The following is a 23,091-nucleotide window of genomic DNA, read 5'->3' as shown; positions in this document are numbered from 1 at the left end:
AAGGTCATTTGAGGATCTGTTCCTCAGGGGTCACATGGGCTTGAGAGGACCCCTTAGCTTCTTTCTTTGACCAGTTCCATCTATGTGAAGATAAGTCAAAGGTCCTGCTTGACCATGTCTGGCTTCACTTGGAAGCATGAGTGAGATGGTTTCTCTGAGTTGACCCTCATCTTTGTAGACTGGACACTGGTTCAAGTCCATCTTGTGGGGTCTCCATGTCCTCTCTGAACAAGAGGACAGGTGACTCACCACAGTTACAGGACATTTTGAGAGATGTTTCATAGTTCCCTGGAACTTAGTTGACCTTGGAGAGCAAGGGGCAAAAACTGTCCTTTAAGTCCCTCTGACCAGATTAGTATAGGCCTCAAACTATGGCTGTTAAACATCCAATAAGGTTAGTTCCACCAGTCTGGTACTTTTAATTGTTATGTGCTATGTAGATAAGGCTTGGGTAAAAAACCAAATATTCTCAGATAAACCTTGACTAGATATTTTTGTTCCTTAAACTAGTTGACTAAAGTATGGCCATAGAAAATTTAAGATTACGTGTATATTTATTTTTGTCTCATCCTTTATATATCATAACAAACCTACACAGACCATCATTTGCTTAGGCCTTCTCATCTTTTCTATTTTGGAAAATATCTCCATTCCCATATCCTTTTAACATCTTTTATATTCTCATTTTCTTTTCTTTTTTTCAAAAAAATAATTATGACGGGCTTGGGTAAAAAACCAAATATTCTCAGATAAACCTTGACTAGATATTTTTGTTCCTTAAACTAGTTGACTAAAGTATGGCCATAGAAAATTTAAGATTACGTGTATATTTATTTTTGTCTCATCCTTTATATATCATAACAAACCTACACAGACCATCATTTGCTTAGGCTTTCTCATCTTTTCTATTTTGGAAAATATCTCCATTCCCATATCCTTTTAACATCTTTTATATTCTCATTTTCTTTTCTTTTTTTCAAAAAAATAATTATGACACATAATAGTATTAACAAATTTTCCATCTGTTGTGAGACTTCTTTTCCTGGGGATCGTAAACAATGCTTATTCCCTTTACGGTTCTAGTGTCAAGCCAATGTTTGATTAAAGTTTTACTGGGGAACCAATGAATTTATTGAGCTTACTTACTGACATTACTGAAGGGTTGCTGAGGTGTATGTATGACCTGAAGGTATGCACACTGGAAATCCTTTACCAGCGTGGGTCATGCCTTCTCTTCCTAGTCTTCCCCAGATTGTATACTTTAGCCCTCCCCAAATCCAGGAGGCCATGTGTGATTAGGGTCAAATTACATACAGTCGGCTGGGAAGAGTGGCTGGATACTCTGGTGAGGGTCCAATGACCCTGCTTGGCCCTCCTTTAATGAATGAGCACAACCGTCAACAAGCCCAATTGCGACAATGTTTAGCGATCAGGCGCAGCTGAAGTCGTGATGATGGTAGTTATTTTGTGCAGAAGGGACTGCTGCTGTATAGCATCATCTTATTAAAAGGACCTGGAATTTAAAAGGATTTGGTGCTAGGATCCACATATGAGGGAGAACATATGTCGTTTATTTTTCTGAGTCTGTGTTACTTCACTTAGTGTAACAGTTTCTAGATCCGTCCATTTACCTGCAAATTTCATTATTTCATCTTTCTTTACTGCTGAATAAAACTCCATTGTGTAAATATACCACATTTTTGTTAACCACTCGTCAGTTGAAGGGCACTTAGGTTGCTTCCATCTCTTAGCTATTGTGAAAAGAGCAGCAATGAACATGATTGTTTAGCCTGTGTCTTTTGACTGGGGAGTTCAGTCCATTGATATTTAAGGTTATTATTGAAAGATGGTATTGGTTGCTGTCATTTTGTTTGCTGTTTGTGTTCTCTAATTTTGTGTTTCCTAGATTATAACTTTATTTATTTTCTTTCGTTTCCCCTGGGGTATAGTTGTTTCTCTCTCTGCTCTCTGTATTGCTTCAAGTATTCTTTGAAGGGCTGGTTTTGTAGACATGTATTTTTTCAGTCTGTTCATGTCATGGAAGATTTTTCTTTCCCCCTCAACTATAGTAGACGTTTCTGCTGGGTAAAGTATTCTGGGCTGGCATCTGTTGTCACGTACAACTGGAAATACCTTGGTCCAGGCTCTTCTGGCTTTCATAGTTTGCATTGGTAAGTCAGCTGTAATTCTGTTGGGCTTTCCTTTGTATGTGACTTGTTTTTCTTTTGCTGCTTTCAGTATTCTCTCTTTGTTTTGTATATTTAGTGTTTTTTACTATATGTGATGGGGAGTTTCTTTTCTGATCCTGTCTATTTGGTGTTCTATGTGCTTCCTGTATTTGTATGGGGATGTCTTTCCTTTATTTTGGGAAATTCTCTCCTACAATCCTGTTTAAGATCTGGTTAATACCGTTAACCTGAAATTCTTCTCCTTCCTCTTCCTATGATCCATAGATTTGGTTTTTTCATGGTGTCCCACATCTCTTGCATATTCCATGCCTGTGGTTTTTAAAATTTTCCATAATCCTTGCTTGAGTGGTCCAATTCTTCAACTTTATTCTTCAGTGTTGATATTCTGTTTTCTATTTCATTCATTCTAGCAGTGAGGCTTTCCCCTTTTGTTTCAAGTTGGCTTATTGAGTTTTGCACTTCTTCATTTCTGCCTGAGTTTTCTTCAATGTTTCTATCTCTTTTGTGAATTCATTCAGAAGTTTATCCCCATCTTCGTTTAGTTCTTTAATTTGTTTGCTCGTGTGTTCTTTAAATTCATTGAATTCCTTGATCATGTTTATTATTGTTCTTTTAAATTCAGTGTCCTGGGTTATCTCTAGGGGGTTCTCCTTGTAGAACTCTTCTACGGGACTGGTAGAGTTTGGTGGGGACATAGTGTTTTGGCTTTCCATTTTATTATTGTTTCATTGTGATTTTGGCATGTGAATTTCTTTTGTTGTTTCTGATTCTGATATGAGAATTAAGTTGAAGTATGCTTCTGTTTGTATTATTGGGGTGCCTAGATCCTTTCTGTATTGGTTATGTAAAGCTGATCGGTATAGGGTTCAAGTTCTCTCCAGTTTAATTTGGAGGGAACTGATAGCTTCAGATCAGCTATTCAGGAGTACCTACAGAAGCCCAATTCAGGTTCCAGTCAGGTACACTCAGGCTTCCTTCACCATGTGGAGGCAGGATTTGGGCGCTCTCAGGAAGCCCCCTGTGTTCTCAGCCCCTATGCCAGAGGGAGGCCAGAGGGAGGCCAGAACTTGACAGTCTCTGGTGATCTGCTGAGATCCGAGCCAGTATACCACTGGAGGTTGAAACCCACCCTCTCAGGCTTTCTGCTAGGATCTCAGCCTTAGTCTACCAAAGACAGATCTGTCCTGGGGCCTTGGGAGGGGCCTCACAAAATCCCAGGTAGAGGGATGGGTATGGCACAATTAGGGAATGCTCACCACCACGTGGAGGCAGGGTCTGGGGGCTCTCAGGAAGTCCCCTGAGTTCTCAGGCCCTCTGCCAGAGGGAGGCAAGAGGGAGGCCAGAACTCGGCGCTCTCTGGCATTCTGCTGAGCATGGAGTCTTAATTTATGTTGCCCAAATACTCTTGAGTGTGGAGCCTGCCTTGGACTCCTCAACCTACCAGGGGCTCCTCAAGAAAACTGACTCTTCTCCTCCCTGCAGCTATCAGATACCAATAGCTCCTAAGGAAGGGATAGGACTTCATGCTCATCTCCCCTCTACATGCTAGGATTTTGTCTGGCTTGAGCAGATCTTTTGCATGTTGTCACAGTTGCTGTGATTTCATAAGAGTAACTGCCTAGTTGTCTGGAAAACACTGTTTCCTTATAACATCTACCATTTCTGGCTCCTACAAACTTTTTGCAAGTATCCCTGAGCCTTTGGGAGAGGATTTTTTAGAGATGTCCCATTTAGAGCTGAGCATTCCACAGTCTCTTTATTTTCTGTACATCGATCTGTTGTCTCTGTGGTAATTGTCTTTTACTACAAGAAAATTGCCTCTGATGAAAGTTGAGACATGCACTATTCTATGAGTATAGCAATGAGTCATTGTGAATCATTTTAATACTGTTCATTTAGCAGATTAGTAGTAGGTTGTGCCCTAGGGCCTCTAACCACAGGTTCTCGACCACGATAATGGTGCCAGGTATGGGGTTCCATCTTGTGGAGTGGGCATTATATCCAACTAGAAGGTAGTTGGTTATTACCATAACATTCATGCCACTATGGCACTATTAGGCATATCTTAACCTTTGAGTTGTTATTGAGCTCACAGTGTTCACAACTGGGTAAGACTGATAATTACTTTTCTACTTTCTATGTGGATAGCACCTTCTAGCACTATAAAAGCTAGACAGTAAGGATGATGCTCCACATCATTATTGCTTTATTTCTCCATGTTTTATGATTCATGTGTGTGTTGTCTTCGGCAACAGGGTCTTACCATCAAGTTCTACAGGATAACCAAGGGGAGTAGCTATATCCTGGATGCTTGGAGGTCTGTGGGATCCCACTGGCCAACAGCTCAAAAAAGATAACACATTCTTAGTATTAGAGTTTTTTTTTTTTTTAATGTGTTGAGTATGTTGCCTGAATGTATGTTCAGTCAGTGTACCTGTGTCATGCAGTGTTCATGGAGGTCAGAAGAGGGTGTCGGATTTCTCTGGAACTAGAGTTATAGATAGTTGTTAGCCACCATGTAGATGCTGGGAATCAAACCCATATCCTTTGCAAGAGCAGCCAGTACTCTCAACCACTGAGCTCTCTCTTCAGCCCAGTACTAGAGCTTTTATTTGCTAGGATGAGTGTCTAAATGGGGTATTGTCCCTGTGTTGTAAGTTTATTACATTTAAACTTTTTATATATGTGTATGTACATATTTATGACAGCTTCTACAGTAGTAGACTTCCTTATGTTTTCTCTTTAGTGTTAATATCCCTCCCACCTTCCTCTACTCTGCCCTCCCATCCCCCACGCCACTTAATCCTTATTGTTCCATTAATCTCCTTTCCTCTTTTATATTACTGTATTCAATTTCCCATCCCTTGGAAGATTCCTACCTCCCCCATGGCCCCTTACAAGTTTTCTAAGCTCTAGGGGTATTCCAAATGAAACTCATATATCTAAAGATTTAAAGCTCTCACATATGAAAGAAAGGATGCAATCTTTGTCTTTCTAGGTCTGGGTGACCTCATTCAGGGTAGTTGTTTCCAGTTCCATCCATTTACCTGTAAATTTCATAATTTAATTTTTCTTAATAGCTGAATAATATTCCATTGTATAAATGTACCACATTTTCATTTTCGAGGAGGTTTTCAAAATCCTTAGCTGATGAACATCTAGGCTGTTTCAATTTCCTGGCTGTTGTAAATAGAGCAGCAATGAACATGGATAAGCAGGATATAGAGTCCTTTGGAAGTACATACCCAAGAATGGTATAGCTGGGTCTTGTGGTAGGTCTATTTCTAGCTTTTTGAGAAACCTTCATACTGATTTCCATAACAGCTGTATCAGTTTGTACTCCCACCAGCAGTGAATAAGTGCTCTTCCTCCTCTACATTCATACCAGCATTTGTTGTTATTTGGTTTTTTTGTTTGTTTGTTTTTGTTTTTTAATCTTAGGCATTCTTACTGGGGTAAGATGAAATCTCAAAGTAGTTTGAATTTGCATTTCCCTGATGGCTAAGGATGTTAAACATTTTTCTAGGTCTTTCTCAAACATTTGTATTTCATGTTTTTAGGGCTATTTAGTTCCATGCCCCGTTTTAGCAAGTACTTTCTTGTGCCTTAAGCTGAAGTGTATACTCTACTTTTTCCTCCATCGGATTCAGAGTATCAGGTCTTATATCGAGGTCCTTGATCCACTTGGAGTTAAGTTTTATGCAGAATGAGAGATTAGATCTAGTTTCATTCTTCTACATGCAGCTATCCTGTTTGACCAGCACCATTTGTTGAATTTACTATCCTTTCTCCAATGTGCATTTTTGGCCTCTTTGCCGAAAACAGGCATAGGTGCATGAACTTATATCTAGACCCTCAGTTCTATTCCATTGAGCAATGTGTCTGCTTTTATGCCAGTAGCATACTGCTTTTATTGCTATAACTCTGTAGTTTAACTTAAAATCAAGGATCATGATACCTCCAGCAGTTCTTTTACTGTTCAGGATTGTTTTGGAGATCCTGAATTCTTTCTGTTTTCATATGAAATTTAAGATGATTTTTTTCAATTTCTGTGAAGAACTGCATTGGAATTTTGATGGGGGTTGCGTTGAGTCTCCATGAGCATGGGAGGTCTTTCCATCTTCTAATATCTTCAATTTTCTCTCTTCAGTGTCTTAAAGTTTTCACTATATACATCTTTCACTTCCTTAGGAAAATTCCTTCTGGAATTGTTTATTTCTTCCTTGTTTCCTCTTTGGTGTATTTAATCTCTTCAGACTGAAGTATTCCTCCCAGTGTCCTCTGTAGAGCTGGCTTAGTCAGCATAAATTCCTTAAATCTGTTTTTAGCATGTAAAGCTTTGCTTTCTCCTTTAATTACAACTGATAGTTTTGCTGAGTATAGTAATTTGGGCTGGCATTTCTGTTTTTTTTTTTTTTTTTATGACTTGTAGGACTGTGGTCCAATCTTTCTTGCTTTCATAGTCTTTGTTGAAAAATCAGCTGCTATTCTAATGGGAGTTTGAATATGCGAGTTTGATCTTTCTCTCTTGGAATTTCCCATATCCTTTCTTTGTTCTGTACCTTTAATGTTTTAACTATTGTATGACATGGGACTTTCTGTTCTGATCCTGTCTATTTGGTGTTCTGTATGCCTCATGCACATTACTAGGTTAACTCCTCTTAGATTTGGGAAATTTTTTTCTATGATTTTGTTGAAAATATTGTCTGTGCCTTTGACCTGGGTTTCTTCTTCTATACCTGTTATTAATAGATTTGGTCTTTTTATGGTGTCCTAGTGTTCCTGCATATTCCATTATGGGTTATTTTAGATTTAACGTTTTCTTAATCTTGTCTTTGAGAGACCTGTTATTCTCTTCTACTTGATCCAACCTGTTGGTGAGGCTTTCATCTGGAATTTTTGTTTGATTTCCTAGGGTCTCCATTTCAAGTTTTACTTCAGTTTCCTTAAGAGATTCTATCTCTTTATTAAATTCCAATTTCATATCTTGAATTGTCTTCCTTATTCCACCCACCTTTGTGTTTTCATAGTCTTCATTCAGGCTTTTGTTTGAGTCTTCATTCAGGCTTTTGTTTGAGTCTTCATTCAGGCTCTTTGAGTTCCTTGAACATATTTATTATTGCTATTTGAAATCATTGTCTGTGCATCAGCTGAGTTCCTTTTCCCAGGGAACATTACAAAGGGTTGATAATTTCTGGAGGAGACATAGTATCTTGCTTATTCATGTTGTGTTTTTGTGATGGGACTTAGACATCTAGAGTTAGGTTGTGGGTGGTGTTTCTTGGTATGGATATTTGATCTTATCATTGTTGAATGGGTATATGCATCTTTGTTTGCTCTCACCCCAATTTATCAGGTTGTGGACCAGCTGAATGGTGCTTGGTGTTCAGTCTTGGGGCTACTCTGAGTTGCCATTCAAATGGTGTGTCAGAAGTGGTCTTAGTTCTAATAGGGGTAGGCTGTCTTCTGAGCCTAGAAGCAGATCATCTGTAGGCTTAGAAGATTCTTGCTGCTGATCTTCTGAAGTCTGTGGAGGACTTGCTGAGTTCTGCAGGTGGTCATTGGGTGACTGGGGTCACAATGTGAGTGGGTGGAGTTTGCTGATTTGGCTAGATTGGCAAGCCAGCATGCCCTGGGAACCTCCTGTCCCCATCTCCTTAACCCTGGGATTTGAGGCATGCATCGCCATACCTGTTTTTTGTTTTTTGTTTTTTACATGGGTGCTAGGAATTGAACTTGGGTCCTCATGCTTGAGCAGCAGGCAGTTTACCCACTAAGTCATATCCCCAATCTTCATTTTGCTTTTAATTTATTTATTACTTTTACAATGTGTGCGTGCATGCACACACATGCTCATATACAACAAGGTCAGAAGACACCTTGTAGGAATCAGTTCTTTCCTTCCACCATGTGGATTCCAGGGGTTGAACTCTGCTTGTCAGACTTGGTGGCAAACATCTTTACCTACTGAACCATCTTGCTGGCCCTTGTTTTGCTTTTTAAAGGACTGAGATTGCTGTGCCTGAACTCTGCCAAGGAGCTACAGTCTTAACCCAGTGTCATTTTAATTTCTTGGATCTTAGTTGGAGAACTTGAACTTGGAAAAGAAAGGAAAAAGCATTTACTTTTCCAAAAACAGCATTTATAAAAATTTAATGGGATGAAGAGATGGCTTAGTGATTAAGAACACTTGCTGCTCCTCCAGAGAACCCGAGTTCAATTCCAAGCATCCATGTTGAGTGGCTTACAACTGCCTGTAACTTCAGTTATAAGGGACTGGACTCTCTTCTGGCTTCTATGGGCACTGCGTACACATGTGGCATACACATACACATAATTTTTAAAAAAAATATTTTTTAAAAAAGAGAAATAAAATTTTGCATAAGGAATACCCAAAAAGGGTGGGTCAGTTGGTCATCCAGGAGAGTCTTATTCCTGGTTATTTGGTTTTAACAAAAGTTCAGTTCTCTGAGCCCTCGGACCTGAGGCCCTTTCTGTCAGTACCCGTCTACACCCTCCTTTTCCCTAAGCATGTCTGTCCTGCTTTCTATACTACCTGGCCCTGATTTCTGCCCTTGCCTCACCTTCCTCCAGCATTCTCTATACAGCCGGAGTGTTCCTTGAAAACCCTCATTAGCATCACGAGCCTCAGGGAGTCTCACTGAGCATATACACCTTCCACGATGGAGTCTCTTCCTATCTGTCCTAAATCATGGCTTGTACCCAGATCTCTGCTGCAACAACAATGTGGAGTCCTGGAACTGTCAGTGGACTGACTCCAAAAACATTTTACTGAGCAGCCTTAGAATGTTTTCAGCCCTGGGAGCTTTAGAGTGGCTATGTCAGATGAGAGACACCTGAGAACCACTGATCAGTAGAAGATATTTGAAATGCAACGAATCATTTTTTAAATCAAAAATCATAGTCTGCTTGCCTTTTTCTTTTTCATTTATAAGTTTGAACAATCACTTAACAACTTGAGGCCTCGTGCTCCTTGCCAGCACCGTCATCTCCTGGCATTAATGTCAGTAAACAGTTTAAGAAGATACACGCTTACCCAGTGGTCATGTGGTGGTGAGGCAGAGAGTAACTCTCCATAGGCTAGAATCAGTAGTAGGAGAAGTCTGAGGGAATGGTCCTGATCTCCTGTCCTGTGGCTGCCCTTGCATCTGCCTGCATGCGCAGAAGGAATAAGTGGGCAGCTGTGTCTAACTGAGGACAGAAGCTACCTGTGTGTATGTTTCATCATATGTAAAGTGAGCTTTGTACTCTGGTTGGAGAGAAGTACATGATAGTACAGTAAAAAGTGAAAGAATGAATTTATTTTTGAAGCAGATTATCATTCTGACATGATATAGTGAAAGGAAATGTTCAGACTTTTAAGTAAGTTTGGCCTTACTGATGAGAAAGCAGAGAGAAGTCAAGTGACGCTGTTGATCCCCAGAGAAGTCACAGTTGGAAAGAGGAAAGGGCTGTGATCCCATGGGAAGGACTTTTCAGTTTAGCTGAGATTCATAAACTACCCAGATAACTTGAGTGAGCTTGTGAAGTTATTTGAAGGTTTTTATTCAAGGATTTACAGTCTTTACATAGGGCCGGAGATGCTGAAAATAAGAAAGCCCCAGTTAGGATTAGCAGTCCTCTGAGAACCAGGAAATGATATGGGAAGTCTGGGTAGGATCTGAGTGTTTTTCTTTATGTAAAAGGAATGCTAGCCAATGAGAGCAGCATGCACGACAGGAAAGCCGCCTCTGTGAGGGAAGACTTCTACCAGGGGACCCTTGAAACTCTGTGAGTCATCTAAATCCTGTGTGCCATCTTAGCTAGAGATTGGGTACTATGAGGCTAATATAGTATTGACTAAGGTTTTATATTTGATTTATTTTTTTAATCCTTGTTTTATTTCATCATAGGGTAAGGTACTTTTTCATACACAAGCTAGAATTTATTCCCTTTCTCACTCCCTTCCTTCCTTCTGGACTAATATACTTCTACTAAATGTGTTCTTTGCTTAGACCTGTCTAATCCCTTGGTTTATGACTCCTGAGTCAGAAAGGCCCTGCATCTCCCTGAGGAAGGTTGTCAGTACCGTATTAGGAACTAGGTGGTTGCTCAGCAGTACAAACTTAATCCCTTTCCAGGAAGACATCAACACATACCCTTCCAACATTGTTACTGTATTTCTAGTTCTAGATTACCATCTTTGTTGGCATGGATGATCTTTCTTTGGTACCTTAGCTACATTTGTGATTTTTTTTTTATTCTATCTTGAGCCAGTGATCAATATTAAGTCAAGTAGTGTGTTCTTAATTCTTATAATACATCTTAGAAGGTTTGAAAGTGTCCCTAGTGGCCAAACATTAACATGGAGTTGGCAAGTGGTTGCTATGTTTGAGTTGGTATAGTTTGGTTTCTGAAGATACAGGTTTACAGCAATTTCTAAATAAAGCTGTAAAATTTCTACATTGTGCCTTCATTTACATTGCTTCAGGAAAACAGAATTTTGGCCAATTATTACTTTTTTATTGTGTTCAGGTTTTTGCAAGTATTATTCTAGGTGTTTAAATGGTGCACTACTTTTCCAGTTTTAAAAATGAATAGAGTAAATGCTAAGAAACATTATTCAGAGATTATTTTGCTTTTTGTTGGTTTTACGTTGGCATGCCTTGAGGTCATTTTCTATTTATCCTGCTTGATATTTTTGAACTTCTTCATTCTTTGACTTGAAACCTTCATTTGTTTTGGAAAGTACTGGCTAGCACTTCTTTAAATATTGATCATACTCTCCCCGAGGTCTCTAGTATGACAGACTGTTTAATCATGCTCCTTGTTTCTTATGCTTTTTTTGTAAAGGTCTTTCTTTTCAATCTGGAGGTTGTCTTTCCCCCAAGGTGACACTTTTCATCATTCATAAATTTTATCCAGGATGTTTCCTGCACATTGGTCTTCCAGTTCACCAATTCCCTGTCCTAATCTATATTTAAACTGCTGCTATACTTAGATATTGAATCAAATTTTCAATTTTTTGTTTTTTGATGAGCTGTATCCCCAAACAACGACTCTTCTTCCTCCTCCCATTCCCCTCCCCCTCTATTATTATTTGTACCAAATGAGATCCTGCTGAATTGCCTGGGCTGTACTGGAATTCACCTTTTTCCTGCCTCAGCCTCCTGGGTAGCTGGGACTACATACAGATGTACTTTTATCTTTATCAAGCCTAACTTTCTCACTGTGTCAGTGTCTCTCGTCTCTGTCTCTGCCCCCTCCCTCTCTCTCTCAATCCTGGGATTACGGACATGAGCCTCTATGCCCCCGCTAGGTAATTTTTTATTGAAAATTTGCATGGTGACAATATTGAGAGTGGATTCACCTTTTCTCCTAGCCAGGTCTGAGCAGATCACCTGGATGGCACAGAGGCTGATCTAATTTTGGTTTGTCAGTAGTCCTTCTCAAAAGTTCAGTGCTTCTAGGGCTTCTCAGTCCACAACTCCAAATTCTGTGTCCCCACAGGAGGAACATTTTGCTGAAATATTTGCTTAGAAATATTAAGTGACTTCTTTCTGTCTGGTTTTCATGAGTTTGGTTCTCTGTGTATGAAATTTCTATGTGCAGAGTCCAGGAGAGAAAGAGCTCAGGGAGCTGGTTTGTGTCATTCTGTTCCCTCCTTTCGAGGATTTTGACTCCTCAAGTCCTGGCTGCTCTGGTTGCTGCCATTAGAGAGGATTAAAACTCACCCGTCTTTTTCCTGCTTGATGAGTTTTGAGTATTTTTCATATTCTGCTGTCTAATTAAGGCCCATTTATTTCTTAGGCATTTGATATCTAGTGGGAACATAAACAGTCAAAGTAATGTCTGTATCCCATCACCTGATCTAAAGTGGTTCTTATCACAGTGATGTGTGCTGTTCCCTTGGGAAGGAATCTACAAATTACAGAGCAATTTAAGGGCTTGTTATAAAAGTACTGTTATCTGTGTTGACAGTCTCATCAATCTCTAATATCAACTTACTGTTGCTTTTTCCTCTACAGAAAGGCAGAAATTCTCCAGATGTCTTCCAATAATGACCACATTTTAGTCCCAATGCCACAGAGGAACACCAATGGCCTTCCTGGGATGAACTCTGGTGACATGAAGACAGTTACTGAAGGAGCTGTGTTAAGTTTTCATAATATCACCTATCGAGTCAAAGTGAAAAGTGGCTTTCTATTTTGTCGGAAAACAGTTGAGAAAGAAATACTAGTAAATGTCAGGTATGTGATTGTGACTGTCACATATTTCTCCTCTGCCCAGTCAGTTGCTGTAGACATACAAATCCGTGTCTTTTTACATATGTACATAGACACATGCTTCCATTTCTTTTGCTTAAACTAGGACATAAATATTTTGATCTCTCATTAGGTATTTAATTGCAGAGGAACTGCCAGAACTTTTAAAAAAAGCTTTTATCTTTTTTGAGAAATTGAACATTTTAATGTACCATTTTGTTTTACTGGTTAAGTCTTGTGTTTTAGAGGTAGAGTCCTTACTTTGTGATTTACTGGGGTTTTTTGTTTTGTTTTGTTTTATTGTAGAGATGTAATTGTAACCTCAGAGTCTGTATAATAGAAGACCTGCTAATAAGTTTTTGATCCAGGCACTTTTAGATACTTTGTCCTTTATGCCTTTATATTCTAGTAGCACAGAGGTTGAAATGCAGTATATTTTTGAAAGTCCTTTGTTTTTCCACATAGACCTGTTTTAATTGAATGACTTATTTATAATAAGCAAGTTGTAGTCTTTTACAATTAACTTAGTACTTTTCATAATAAAGACAAGTGGAGGGACTGGGGATGTGGTCCATTTGATAGAGGGCTTGCCTAGCATGTACAAAGCCCTAAGCTCAATTCCCAGAACCACATAAAATAACACTAACAAGTCTATAATCCCAGCACTTTGGAGGTGGAGACAGGAGGATTAGATGCTAAGGCCATCTGGGCTACATAAAACCCTGCATGAAAAAAAAATAATAAACCCAATAATTTAGCTAAAGTTATACTATTGAAGTCTAAATTGAGGAGAATTTGGGATCCAAACTAATGCAGTCAATTCTGTTTTATGATTTTCTTTTTAATCCAGCAATGAATTAATATTTAGAATGTGTATTAAAGTAGGAGCGAGACTGGAGGGGAACTGAGGTTTCTATGGAGCCCTTCACTACTGGCCTTGCCATTAGTTCACTATTGCTAGCCCTTAAAGATTGTTGCTGTTGGCCTCGTTTCTAGAGAACTGAGCCTATATTCATCAGTATGGTGTTGAGAGGAGAATTTGTGCTTTCTTAGACAGGTTGGCTTATGTGAATCTTGTTTATTGGGACGATTAATACTTTTAGACAAAGCCAGGTAGTTTTCTTGTCTCTCCTAGGCTGGGGAACAGTTAAGAGTCCTTTGACCCTGTGTGTGGTTGCAGATTTCTGTGGAATCAGATACTCTGTTTTCTTAATGTTTATATAGAACTATGTTTTTTTTTTTTCCTCTGTTAATACTAACCTACTTCCTTCAGAGGGCAGAGAAATGATGAGATAGGGGAGAAAATTATTGAATGTAAGTGGGAGAAAAATGATGAGGCCCTGAGTCTGGAATGGGCTGAGACCAGGAGCACTGCAGGCTTATAACTACTCATGGGGCAAAGCTGGATGCATGCCAGTGTTTTCTTTCTTTCTTGTGTTAGTTAATCCTGACTAAGAGAATAAGGAGAGGCCGGTAAGTGCAAAGCTATTACCTTTTCTACATGCATATGTAGATTGATGAATGAAAAACTGATAACCTTTTGTAAAACATAATAATCTAGGGATTTGGATATAACTGTTTGTCTATTGTATGCAAGGCCCTGGGTCAGTCTTCAGCACTGCACAAACACACACACACACACACAAACACACACACACACACACAATCACTACTTGACATTTGTGTTGAAAGCTATAGAAGGTAATATGATTTGAATAAGTACTGCTTGAATAGATGTATAATGCATACTGTGTGATGGTGCTCTGGATCAAATTGTCAATGGTACCTATTGTGTGTGAGGAGAGGTGAGGTGGAGAGGAAACAACTCAGCCCTGTGTTTCCTAAATTTCTTGGGTTTTAGCCCTCAAAGTCCCATGTCCTGCATCCTCTCACATGCTGGAGAAACTGGAAAGGTTTATCATGCCTGGTAATTTTTCTTTCTTCCATTAACAGGGACCAAGTCTAGGACCTCGTACACATGGCACAATGAAAATGCTCTACCACCGTGCTATACTCCTAGCCGCACCTGGTGTGTGTGTGTGTGTGTGTGTGTGTGTGTGTGTGTGTGTGTGTGTTGGGGATTGAACCCATGACTTTACAAATGCTAGGCAGGTATTTTCCCACTGAACCATGCTGTCACTTCCTTGTGATTTTTTAAACAGGTAGAATAGTGACTCAGCACACTGAGTGCATCACGTGCTCAAGGCTCCATAAACACATTTATGGCTGAATGGTATGCATTTCAGCAGAGGAGGAGGTCACTGTCTTGGCCTTTTCTAGAGTAATAAAGTAGAGATAAATCTTGATTTGTTTGTTTGTTTCAGTTTTTACAGTTGAAGGGACAGCAAGGGGTGGAATTCTTGCTTGTTCACATTTCTGCTTTAGGTTTGCATGAGGTCATCTCTCTTTTGCCTACAGAGTTTCTAGTCTTTCTCTTTTCTGCTGCCTTCAAATAAGTAGAATTTCTGTGCTGTAGGAAGGGTTTCATTGTCTTACGTTTGATTTGTGTTTGATGGCACCGTCGGTATTCAAGACAGTGCCATTCCAAAAAAGCTGATGAGAATCAGTTTTTCTTCAGATGCTTATTTTTCCTTCCCTTTGTGAGAGGACAAGACAAAATACACCCTTAAGAATTCCAAAGGTTTTCTTTCCTTGTGAGCAATCTTTCTCTTATGCTTAGTTTGTCCCCTCTAGATCTAATACCTGCGTGCTCCCTCACCAGCACTGAAGCTCTCCAGAAGAATCACCATCCCAATACATGTGCGTCTATCCTCCAGTCCTGAGGGAAATTCATTATATTCTTTGGAAGATTAAGTAATTTATGTGGGGAAATAATTTCAGACTTAACCCTGCAGGAACATGACCCAGTTTACCTGTTGACACTTCTCTGCCTTTGATGTTATCACTCTCTTTCTGTACCCACTGTTGTCAGGGCTTTGCGGTGATCTTTTGAGACTAGGCTGGCTACTTGGCGCTCCTTTATCTCTAGCACCTTGTTCTATCTTTCTATTGCTGTGATAAAACACTTCGACCAAAACCATCATGGGGAGGAAAGGGTTTATTACATTTTAAAACTTGTAGTCCATTACTGAAGTAAGCCAAGGCAGGAACCTTGAAGTAGGGACTGAAGCAGAGACCATGGGGGAGCCTGTGCTCAGCCTGCCCTGCTTTCTTATACAACCCATGACCACCTGCCCAGCAGTGACACCTTCCATAGTGGGCTGCATCCATGCAACACCACTCAACAATCAAGAAAATGCCTCACAGACATGGCCACAGGCCAATCAAATGGAGGAAATTCCTCAGTTGAACTTCCTTCTTCCCAGCTGTGTCAAGTTGACAACTAAAGCTATCCAGTGCACATCTCCAGTGTAAGCTTTCTAGAAAGAAGGACCTTCTCTTATGTAATCACTCCATTGACTAGCAGCAGCCAAGGGCAAATGTAGGCTCATAACAAAGGTAGTAGTGCTCCTGAGGGCTCCTCATGTAGATTGACCATCACATCTTATCTTTAAAAAATACTTTATTATTTTTATTTTATGTGTATGAGTGTATTGCCTGCATGTGGGTAAGTGTACCGTGTTAAGTAGTGCCCACAGAGGTCAGAAGAGGGTGTTGGATACCCCAGAACTAGAGTTATAGACAGTTGTTAGTGCCATGTGGGTGTTGGGAATCAAACCCGGGTCCTCTGCAAGAGCAGCCAATGCGCTGAGCCATGTCTCCAGCCCCACAAATCCTAACTTTTTATTCTCCTCTAATATGGTGCTTTTCTTTCATCTAACATGGTATCTATCCTGCTTGTGATATTAAATTGATCAGCTGGTGATGTTGCTGTCTGCCAAACTTCACCATAATGTCACAACTTTATTGTTTGTACTTGATTGGTATTATGTGGGAAGTATTCTGCTGACATTACAGAACCGTATTCCTCACTAAGCTCTTAAGTTTCAGTCTTCATTGATAATTGCTGTCTGGATCCAGCTACAACTGTGATAGTTGCCAAAGGATCATTTTCTCTTTTCACTGTCTCATAGTTTAAATTCACGAAGTAGAAAAAGTTTCATTATCTTTTCATTTACCGATGTGGTGATTTGAATGAGGAATGTCCCCCATAGGGTCATGTATTTGAACACTTGGTCCCAAGCTGGTGACACTGTTTGGGGGGAATATGGAGCCCTTAGGAAGTGCAGTTTTGCTTGAGGAAGCACATCACTGGGGATGGGCTTTGAGGATTTATTATAGCTTCACCCCACTTCCCACGCTCCCTACTTCTTGTATGCAGTTGAGATCTCTCAATTTCCTGCTCCTGCTGCCCCGCCTTCCCCACCATTATGGGCATCTAGACCTCTGGAACCCTGAGCCAAAATAAACTTTTCCTTAGCTTGCCATGAATTTGAGTGCTGGGCACATGGGGCCCGAGAAAATGAAGGTGTGTGTGTGTGTGTGTGTGTGTGTGTGTGTGTGTGTGTGTGCGCGTGCGTGCTGTGTGTGTGTGCGTGCGTGCGTGCGTGTGTGTGTGTGTGTGTGTGTGTGTGTGTGTGTGTGATGCTTGGCATTTTCCTCCTTTGTCCATAAACAAAACAGAACAAAAGGACTGATTGTTCTCCACTAAAATGTAATGGAAGTGACAGGGACTCCAAGGAGGCATGAACTGAAGTTTATGTAATTCAGAAAAGAAAGAGAAGTGGTCCCAGTACATCACAGCTCTTATTGGGGACATCCTATGGGATAACGAGGGAGAACGACTGCACGCAAAGGTTGTAAAGCCATAAATAAGGGTAGGGAATGGCTGTGAGGGATGATGGGTGGAGAGTAGGGTGGGGAGGTTGGGGATTATGGGCCATAGGGTAGAACAGAGGTTATCAACAAACACTTCCTATAAAGGGACAGATCATAAATATTTTCTTTATAAGCCATACATCAATGTTACAACTGAACTCTGACTTTGTACCATGAAAACTGCTGCAGCTCTCAAAGCATATCTCTGTTCAAACAGCACTGTTGATGAAATCAAGAACTGGGAGACAAGCTTCATGTACTCTCATCCCTGGACTAGAGTGTCAAGTCCAGGAGGGCTGGGACTTAGGTTTTTCATTTGCTTGCATTTTTTCCTCTTAGCTCTGTTCCATGTCATACAAGAGGGTCTTACGTGTACATACCTAATATGTACATATATCTAATGATGGTACTGAGTGAATGGAGTTGGAGTCAACCACTGCTCCAGATCAACACTTCCATTTGTGATCCAACATTGTTTTCTCTAGTGTTAGAATGTAGTGTCAATGCAAGCCAACCTCTTCAATGCCATCTTAACACGTTCATGTTCAGTTTCTGATTAAATCATACTGAATTTCATGGTCTTTATATAAGTAGTTACTTTTAAATCCTGGAAAATTTCATGGTAGTAAATCCCTACTGAATAAAAGGTTCTGTTAATTTTAGAAGTAGTTGCTGGGTTAGCTATTAATAAAGGAGATGCAGTAAGAGGTATAAATAGATGCACTCTGAAAATTTACCCAGGCATGACCATGTTACGTTGAGCAGTATATTGGAGGGGTAACACAACAAAAGAATAAGGGATTTTTCTGTAACAACTTGATTGAGGCTTAATGACCCATTCTCTTTGTCTGATGGTTCAGTTAACAAGAAAAAAAAAAGTACATTTCACCTTAGCCCCCATCAGCCATCATATAATTGCAACACTTCAGGTACAACAGAAAATAAATGTGGAGTCTTCTTGGATCCAAGTGCATTGATAGAGGTGTACTGGAGAATTTATTATTTATGACAATATGTAACCACAGGATGACCCTCTCTAGGTATCATTTGAATGAAAGCTGGAAGCTTTGACCTTTCACTTGGAATAGATACTATTTTCTCAGTGGAATACTGACTTACTAATTCTAGGAACTGAGCATGTCCCCAGAGTCTTGGATGGGCAGGCGACTCAGGCCTCTAATTGCAGTATCTTTAGAATCTTCTTTCTATTGTTCATTTTCCTTAACCACCCTACCTGTTTCCTTTAGGATAAAATTTCAAACATTCTTGCATCTCAGCATGGTCAACATTGCTGAAAATTTTTCCATCTTCATAGTCAGTCTAAATATTCACTATTTTTACTCATCCTTTTAGTTTGTTGAAATGTGCTGCTATGTATTATATACCTATAAATCATTGCTAAATATTTAACAGGAAAAGAAATGGTTTCTTCTGAGGGTGTGCTTTTCCTTCTCTAATTGGTAACACATTCTTCTTTTTAAAAAAAAATTATTTATTATTTTTATTTTATGTGTATGAGTGTTGTACCTGCATGTAGGTAAGTGCACTGTGTTGTCAGATCCCCTGGAACTGGAGTTACAGGCAGTTGTTAGCTGCCATGTGGGTGCTGGGATTCAAACCCAGGTCTTCTGCAAGAACAGTCAGTGTTCTTAACTGCTGAGCCATCTCTCCAGCCCCACATTCTTTTTTAAAGTTTATTTTATTATTTGTGTGTGTTTGTGTTTGTGTGTGTATGTGTGTGTGTGTGTGTGTGTGTGTGTGTGTGTGTGTGTATAAGAGAGACAGAGACAGAGAGAGAGAGACAGAGAGAGGGAGAGTGAGAGATCTGTGAGAGTGGACATGCATATGTCAGGGCAATCAAGTAATGCATGTAGAGGTCAGAGGACAACTTTTGGGAGTTGGTTCTTTCCATCCACAGTGGGTTCTGGGGATCAAAGCTCTGGCCTTTACACTCACATAACCTGACGAGTTATCTTGCCTGATGATGGTTTTGTGTCCTTTGAAGTGCTTCCATTCTAACATTTGGACTTGTATTTGAGATGCCTGACTTTGGGTCTGGTTAGACTTTAGCGGTAAAAAACATGACTCACTGGCATTCTATAAATCATGATCATTGTAGTGAACTTGGCTAGGTAGTAAGAAGGCAATTGGTTATCAGCTTTATTCAAAAGCTGTTATGTGCTTTACACTGTGTTAAAAGGTATAATTGGAGTGCAGATTCTCTAAGAACCTTCCTTACTTATTTTAAGAATCTACTATTTTAAGAATCTAATATGAGAATCTTACTTGCTTAAAAGAACTTCTGTTGTTTCTGGGGATTGTGCCTATGGCCTCAAGCATGATAAGCCCTGACTCTACTACTAAGTTACATCTCTAACCCAACATCGAGAAACCTAGAGCATTGATATGTCATTTTCCAAAAGATTTAAGTTGTTTCAAGAGCAAATTAACAAACAATAAAGGAAAGGAATTTCAAGGGGCCTGATTCGTTTTTCTTATCAGTCCAGGTGGCTGACATCCTTTTATATTAGACTATTAATCAATGACTCCTTGTTTCCCTTTAAGAGTTGGTGCTGGTTTACAATTTTATCCTCCTTTATTAAATGTATTCAGCACAGACCTTAAGTTAAAAGAACTTCATGTAAAATGTAACATTAAACCAGTATGTTTTTGTGTTTCTAGTGGGATCATGAAACCTGGCCTCAATGCCATTCTGGGACCCACAGGTGGAGGCAAATCTTCGTGAGTGCAGCATATGTATAAGTAAACCTTTTCTGTTCATTGCAGTGTGCCTTTAATATAACATTTACATTAACAAATGGCTGTTTATTTGCAGTGCGTTTCTTGTCCCTAGGTTCTGTGGATAGCATGTAGTTGGGCTAACTTGTGATTTTTGTCCCAAGGACCAGAAAGTCTTATTTGGTCAACTTTACTAATAGGACATGATGAAGTGATTGGTACATAGTGGTGGACCATATTATGAGCTAGTGAAGAGGTAAAAGAATGTAGTAATATTAAAAATGAAATGGTGAAGAAGGTATAATTGAAGTCAAGAGTTAAGGCATCATGTCTGGGTTGTGATCCCCAAGGTCCATTTCCCAGGAGTGTCTTTTAGGGAGGTCTGTGCTATATAAGCCAATGTTTTCTTGCTTTTATATTTTGGGCTTTGTTGTAGCACATAACAAAAAGGAAGCTGAGAATTTAAAGTATATAAATTTGGCAAGTTTTGTTGTTGACATGGGGTCTTACTATGTAGCCCTAGATGATCTGGAACTTGCCATGCAGACCAGGCTGTCCTCAAACTCACAGAGATCCACCTGCCTCTTCTTCACCAATGCTGAGATTAAAGGCATGCACCACCATGCCAGCCTATAGATTTGTTTTTATACGATAGATTTATTGACTAATTAAGCTTTGGATGTCAGCAGATTTGGACCTAGGGTAGCTAAGCGATGTAGCTGTTTTGGAGACCCAAAAGGAAAAAAAAAAAATCCCCACGACCTATATGTCCTTTACATACAGGTTGTTAGATGTCTTAGCTGCAAGGAAAGATCCACGTGGATTATCTGGAGAAGTTTTGATAAATGGAGCACCTCAACCTGCCAATTTCAAATGCACTTCAGGTTATGTGGTTCAAGTGAGTACAAGTGGGTGTGTATTGTGTGTTTCCTCTTCTGTATGGGCAAGTGCTTTTGCTTAGAGTTTAGATTGCTTCCAGTTGAATATATGACGTGCTCATAGAACCAACTTCTTTACACAAGCTTTTCATACTCTCCCATTACAGTGAGGATGGTATTAAATGGAAAGACAGAGGATTTAGAATATGATCCTGTTGTCAGAAAACAGTATCAGTTCTAGATACCTAATTTCCAGAACTTTTTGTGCCCTTCCTTTTATCTTCTTTCTTCCTATCGTAGATGCCTTTGCCAACTCCTTCTACCAATCAGTCTGGAAATGTTTGTTAGTAGCCATCATGTGTGCCCTGTTTGGGTATACAGCTGGGGGTGCAAATGATTCCCTTGGACTTTTCAAGTGTCTATACGCAGTTGCTACAGCTTAGAAAACATAGTTCATCATGAGCTAGAGTTTCATCTTGAGTGTGTTATTTGTATATATCAAATTATATATACTGGGGTGATGGTTGTAGAAAAGACCTGACGTATCTCACAAAAATGCCCTGTTTTGCCTTAAGGATGATGTCGTGATGGGTACCCTGACAGTGAGAGAAAATTTACAGTTCTCGGCAGCTCTTCGGCTTCCAACAACTATGAGGAATTGTGAAAAAAATGAACGGATTAACATGGTCCTTAAAGAGTTAGGTCTGGAAAAAGTAGCAGATTCCAAGGTAATTTGAAAAAGCCTCATGGTATCACAGCCAGGTAATAGGACCTCCCCTGTACTGTAGATAACATGACCTTAACCAATAGTTTCTTATAATACGTGTGGCCAGAAATGACTTTCTGTATGATGAGAAAAGTGAGTTATTGTATAAGATAAGACAGAGATTAAGGTGAAAGGCCAGTCTTAGCAGTGGCTAAATCCTGGGAGTGGAGAAGCTCCTCACACGGCCTTTCGGTATGCCTTCTGCCGCTCCTGTGCTTCAGCGCACAGCTTGCTGTATACCTTGGCACTATCTGCTTGTCTTTTCATTTTTTTGTTGTTGTTGTTGTCATCATTGTTGTTGTTGAGAGACAGGGTCTCCCTGTAGCCCCAGCTGATCTGGAACTTGCTATGTAGACCAGGCTGGCTTGAACTCACAGAGATCTTCCTGCCTCTGCCTCCCAAGTGCTGGGACTACAGGCATGCGCCACCACGCCCTGCGTTTTTTCTCTTCTCACTTTTAGCTGTCCTTCTTTCTCTCTTCCTCCAGTGGACTTTGTTTCATTGCTTTTTAAGTGTATTTCTGAAACAGAAATGACAAGAATGCAAAGATTCTGCCTCTGTACGCTTCACTTTGCTGTAATTTGGCTTCTAAGATGATACTTGATCATATTAGGATTGACTTCTAATTTCCCAATGTTCAGGTTATTTTTCTACAGTCTTTCTTTGGGTGGGTTAGGGCTCATCGCTCCTTGGTCTCCTTTCTTCTCTCCTGTCAGTGTTTATCTCCACTCTGTTAGGATTTAGAGAGTAATGAAGAATGGACAAGATGCTCCTTTTGAGGTTGTACAGGATCAGGAAGGGGATTGAGAGAAGTGGATGAACTTGACATGTTACCAGTCCATGTAGTTTTGCTGGGCAGACTGGGTGAAGATGAAACAGCATAGTTTACCCTCCCCACCCCCAGGTATCTTCCTCCTTAGAGTCAGTAAGCGATGATGGCAGCAGGGGCTGCTGCTTCTTGTCCTTGCTGGCAGTCTTTCATGTCTATTTGACTTCCATGTCTACGTGGAAGAATCGCCCTGGAATGACACCATTTGCACCTGTTTTTGCTTTCTGGATTATTGTGTTTGCTTTGCTTTGGCTCTTGTTTGTTTGCTTGATTTTGTCCTCCTGGTAAGACACTTTTCTTTTACTCTGTTATTTAATTTTTGTGTGTATATGGTGCTGGTTATTGTTCTGAGGGTCCTATTTATGCTAGGTGAATACTTTGTCACTGGACCTACCTTTGCTCTGTTCTTTGCCTTTAAACAGTCATTGCTGTAAGTTGCTTGTTTGGATTTTCAGGAAAAATATAGAAAGGCATTTACTGACTTCTTGGAATTCATATAATCTAAATCATTAAAATAATTTCAAATATTTTATTTTGGGGGCTGGAGATATGGCTCAGCGTTTAAGAGCACTGACTGCTCTTGCAGAGGACCCTGGTTCGATTCCCAGCACCCACATGGTGGCTACGAACCGTCCTTAACTCCAGT

At 39.9% G+C, this 23,091-nt stretch overlaps 1 protein-coding gene across 1 annotated transcript in view; it reads left to right on the top strand.

The window, feature by feature from the left end:
* Nucleotides 1-23,091, top strand: part of Abcg2 (ATP binding cassette subfamily G member 2 (Junior blood group)) — a 73,737-nt gene that overhangs the window by 19,630 nt on the left and 31,016 nt on the right. The window contains exons 2-5 of the mRNA XM_008844639.3: nucleotides 12,218-12,439; nucleotides 19,916-19,975; nucleotides 20,756-20,870; nucleotides 21,426-21,578. Of these exons, the coding sequence (XP_008842861.1) occupies nucleotides 12,237-12,439; nucleotides 19,916-19,975; nucleotides 20,756-20,870; nucleotides 21,426-21,578 (531 nt within the window). The 5' untranslated portion in view covers nucleotides 12,218-12,236. The remainder of the gene's footprint in view (nucleotides 1-12,217; nucleotides 12,440-19,915; nucleotides 19,976-20,755; nucleotides 20,871-21,425; nucleotides 21,579-23,091) is intronic.

Source organism: Nannospalax galili, unplaced genomic scaffold (assembly GCF_000622305.1).
Source record: "Nannospalax galili isolate Female #2095 unplaced genomic scaffold, S.galili_v1.0 scaffold441, whole genome shotgun sequence".
Classification (NCBI taxonomy): domain Eukaryota; kingdom Metazoa; phylum Chordata; class Mammalia; order Rodentia; family Spalacidae; genus Nannospalax; species Nannospalax galili.
Note: the sequence above shows the minus strand (reverse complement) of the source record. Positions and strands in the feature narration are given on the sequence as shown.